The sequence below is a fragment of the Egretta garzetta genome, unplaced genomic scaffold (genome assembly GCF_000687185.1).
Source record: "Egretta garzetta isolate BGI_Z169 unplaced genomic scaffold, ASM68718v1 scaffold329, whole genome shotgun sequence".
Lineage (NCBI taxonomy): Eukaryota > Metazoa > Chordata > Aves > Pelecaniformes > Ardeidae > Egretta > Egretta garzetta.
In genome coordinates, this window is record NW_009269999.1 from 3,729,317 (window position 1) to 3,733,339 (window position 4,023).

General features: G+C 59.6%; 1 protein-coding gene across 1 annotated transcript in view; it reads right to left on the minus strand.

The window, feature by feature from the left end:
- ALX4 (ALX homeobox 4) overlaps nucleotides 1–4,023 on the minus strand; it is a 14,000-nt gene that overhangs the window by 280 nt on the left and 9,697 nt on the right. Inside the window, 2 exon segments of the mRNA XM_035902944.1 lie at nucleotides 596–662; nucleotides 2,005–2,200. Coding sequence (XP_035758837.1) covers nucleotides 596–662; nucleotides 2,005–2,200 — 263 coding nt within the window.

Sequence of the window (4,023 nt, forward strand, 5' to 3'; positions counted from 1 at the left end):
CCGCCACCCCGCAGGGCAGCCCTGCACCCAAAGGGCAGCCAGGGTGGTGGGACGTGGGACACTGGCCCCTGCCAGCAGTGGCACCAGCAGCCCCCCCGGAGCCAGCAGGTGCCCTCCAAAATCCATATGCCAGCGCTGGCAAGGGCAGGGAGCACTGGAGAATAACAAATAGGAGAGCAGGACGGTGCCCCTGCTCTGCCATGTTGTCTCTCTGTTTGTCTGTGTCTCTCCCCCCCCCCCCCCCCCCCCTTCCTTTTTTTTTTTTTTTTTTTTTTTTTGTTGCACCATGAGCACTTTCTGAAGCTCTTGGCACAGGAAACCTGGTGTCATCCACAGTGTTCCTGTGGGTCTACCCGCTATAGAGGGGGCAGGCAGAAAGGGATGCTGCGAGACCACCAATCCATCCTCCTGCCCCAGCCCAGGGCGGCCTTGGCTAGGCAAGAGCCTTTTTGCAGCCGACAGACGTGCCTGTCAGAGCTGAGCTGCCCGCAGCCCCCGGCACAGGCAGTTTCCTTGCCCCTCTCCCCAGCGGCGCTCGCTGCCCTTTGAGGAAGCATCACCCGCCCTGTTGCAGAGCAGAGCCCTGTGGGGCCACCTCATGCGGCCGTCTGGGCTCCTGCAGCCTCACTCATTAAATGATATTGCAGAAGAAGAGAGGGGGGCTCAGTGTTTGCCAGCGGGAGTAGGTGAGCTGCGGCGGGGGGGACAGGCGTGCAGGATGAAAGCAGGAAGGAGGTGAGCAGCTGGCTGGAGCAAGAGAGCAAAGGGCCCTTCATCCCACCGCCCTGCTGCACCACTCGCCCTCGGGCCCTCTCTGATCTCTTACCTCCTGCAAATTGCTTTTCATTTTTTTGATCTCTAGGGCTGGGAGAGGAGGGCAGTATGGAGGGAGGGAGCAGTATATGTTACAAAGAAGGGAGTGCTGAAAAGTCTGCTGAGAGCGTCCTCTGCTTGAAAAGCTGCTTTGGCATCTCTCAGCTGTTTCATAAGGGCTTCTTGTTCAGTTCGGGGGAGATGCCAAGCAAGAGAGAGGTCAAATGCTCTTGGCTTGGCCACAGGGGAGCTTTGGTGCAGCGCTGGCTGGGGAGGTAGCTAACAGCCAGGGCATCGGGGCGGGGAGGACTCCCAGCAGATCTGTGAGGACAAGTCAGGTTCAGACCATCACACCTGCAAAACTGCACCCTTGAGCAAATTCTGGGTGGCAGGAAGAGGAGCCGGCAGGATGGAGGGAGTGCTTTGAGGGGGCACAGCCTAGCCCTCAAGCTAATGAATGCCCGTCCACCCTGGCAGTGTCTGAAGGCAGCGTTGTGAACCGGGGGCTGGCCCGCTGCCTAGGATGCTACTGTGGCGACAGGTTTCCCAGGAGGGGAAGTGAAGGAGGGAGTCACCTGCCTCCTGGGCCGGAGCAGGAACAGCCTTGGGAGCCCCTGGGAGCATCCCCAGGTACCCTGAGAAGGCTGATCCCACCCTTCCTTTGGAGTGCAAACCCACAAGACCCTCGGGAAGCATCCCCAGACGTCACCGAGTGCACTGTGGGTACCACAGCCCATTGCTGGGAGATGGCTGTGGGAATTTGCCAGGGGAAAAATGCTGTCGTCCAACCTCCTAAAGAAGGGGCATGGAAACCTAGGCATGGCAACAGGAAGCCTTCCTGGGAACTGCTGGTTTTAAGGCCTTAAATAGCCTTAAGGACCTTTTCCAAATCAGTGGGAAGTTAGCGGGCAGCAGCACACATGACGGGAGAAGGACAGTGTAATGGGCTGTGCTGAGCAGGGTGACCTGCGCCCAAAGGGTGGCTGCACCACACCACACAGGGCTGGGCTTGCTGCTTGCTTTAGAGACGACTGCACCCGGCCAGGGCATGAGGCGGCTGGCCAGGACACCCAGCTAAATAATTCCTGGCCCTTCAGTGCTTGGTAATAAAGCCCCAGCCCCGGCACTCTTGCAGCCTTGCCTGAGGGCAGGTGGATGAACCTGAGAAGCGAAGCATCACCTGGGGGGGACTGGGAGCAGAGGCGGTGTGTCCAGCAGGCATTGGGACAGACGGACCAGGGAGGGGGCATGCGCTCACCTGGGCGTAGTTCTCAGCACGGGTGAGCAGGGGCAGCTCGTAGGCAGTGGAGAAGTGGGTCCGGACCTGCTGCATCTGGCCGAACCGCTCCCGCTTGCGCCATTTAGCTCGCCGGTTCTGAAACCACACCTGGGGGAGAGGGTGACAGGGGGCTGTGAACAGGGGGGGCCGGCGGTGGCTGGGAGCCCAGCAGCCCTGGGGAACCCCCCCCAGCATGCAGGGCTCTGCTGGGTGGGTGGCTGTGCGTGGCGTGAGGACAGGGTGCCACTCGGCACAGGAGCCCCTGTGGGAGTGGCAGTCCTGCCCCATGTCCCCAGAGGGGCTGGGGCCAGCCGGCACTCCCAGTCTGGGAGCACCCGGGGCAAAAAGTGATGCCCAGCTTTTGGTGTCTTGCCTGTCTGGGGCCGTTCACAGCTCTTGCCTCCCACGTCCTGGTTTGCCCTGGGATAACCCATCCTCCTCGTGCCCCTAAATCAGCGTTTCCCAGGCACTGCCCGCAGCTCTCATGCTGTCAGCAGTCTCAGATGAGAAATGCGAATACATCCAAGTGTGCTGCTACTGGGCTGAAACCAGCAGCATTGGGGCTTTCCCCAGGCCTAATCCTAGCCGTGGTGATGCCATTGGCTGAGAGCTTGCATTTCACACCGAAGTCTCAGTCTTATTTTTCTTAGCTGTTAAAAAAAATTAAAATGCTTCTTAGCTGCAGGAAAGAACAAGTGCCCTCTACAGAGTTACGTGTCCTTTGCTTTACACCAAGTTTTCTTTGCATGCTTTGCCGCTCTGCTTCTCAGTGCTGCTCGGATCCCTTCAAGGCAGAGGAAAGACCAAAACATTGTTTCTGCTCTTATTTTTACTGGCTTGACATCAGTGTGGATTATTGCACTATTGTCAGCACCATTGCTCCTGATTTGCATCAGCATAAGAGAGATCAGAGCCTGGCCCAGTGTCTTCAAAGCCTCTTGAAGCTTGTGAGTCAGGGAAACACATCAATCAAGAGCCGCTTTGAAGGCACTGAGCGATGCAGGCGATCACCAGGGGCTGGGTTGTGCAGGTCACGCCAGTGCATGAAAGGAGCAGCCCAAGAGCCGCTTGGTTCTGCTTCGAGTTTTGCACGGTGACCGGCGGAGGGGGGGGCCACTGCTGACGAACAGCTTGGCCTTGCCTGTGCCTGGCCGTGGGGCAGCTCCGCTGCTTCACAGGCGGCTGGGGAAACCAGATGCGGGTTTCGGTTTCACCAGCTCACATCTTCCGAGGGTAGCGGGGTGAGCCAGGCACTCGGCACCGGGGAGGGCAGCAGGCTGGCTTTCGGGGGGCAGGAGAGTGGTGGCATTTGCGGGCTGCGCCAGCACAGCTAGAAGCTGGTACAGGGCGAGACAGGCCCGAGGGTCTGTAGTTTTTGGTCTGAGCTGACCTTCTTTCTTTTCTGGTAGAGTCGTTTCAAGCTCTCCTGCTTCAGCTTCCCCCTCCCCAGCCTCATGCTGGATCCTGCAGCTCCCCGCCATGGCCAGCCCCATGGTACAAGAGGGCAGCCGAGGGTCTGGCCACGTGCCGTGGCCTGTGGGGTGCGGGGAGCGGATGGTGCAGCGCCCGGGCATTTCCTCCCCATGTGGGCTGCGGATGGTGTAGGATATAGTGCCCTGCACCGCTGTCACGGCAATGCCACTGGCGAGGGCCAGCTGCAAGGCAGCCAGGCTAGCCATGCCCAAAGCAGCAGCCTGGCATTAACCCCCCACCCCGACTCAAAAACCCTACGAGGATTTCCAGTGGGTGCAAAAAGCACCGGCAGAAAGGCCCTAGCATTATCCCAGCTGAGCACAGGCTGCACATGCAAAGCGTCCTACTGGAGCAGGTTTGATGCCCGAGGCATCCGTCTGCTTTTCTTCTACCTCTTCTTGGCACGGCCGCTCCAGCCCAGCTGCAGGCCAGTCCCCGGGCTGGCCCAGATCGCGCCG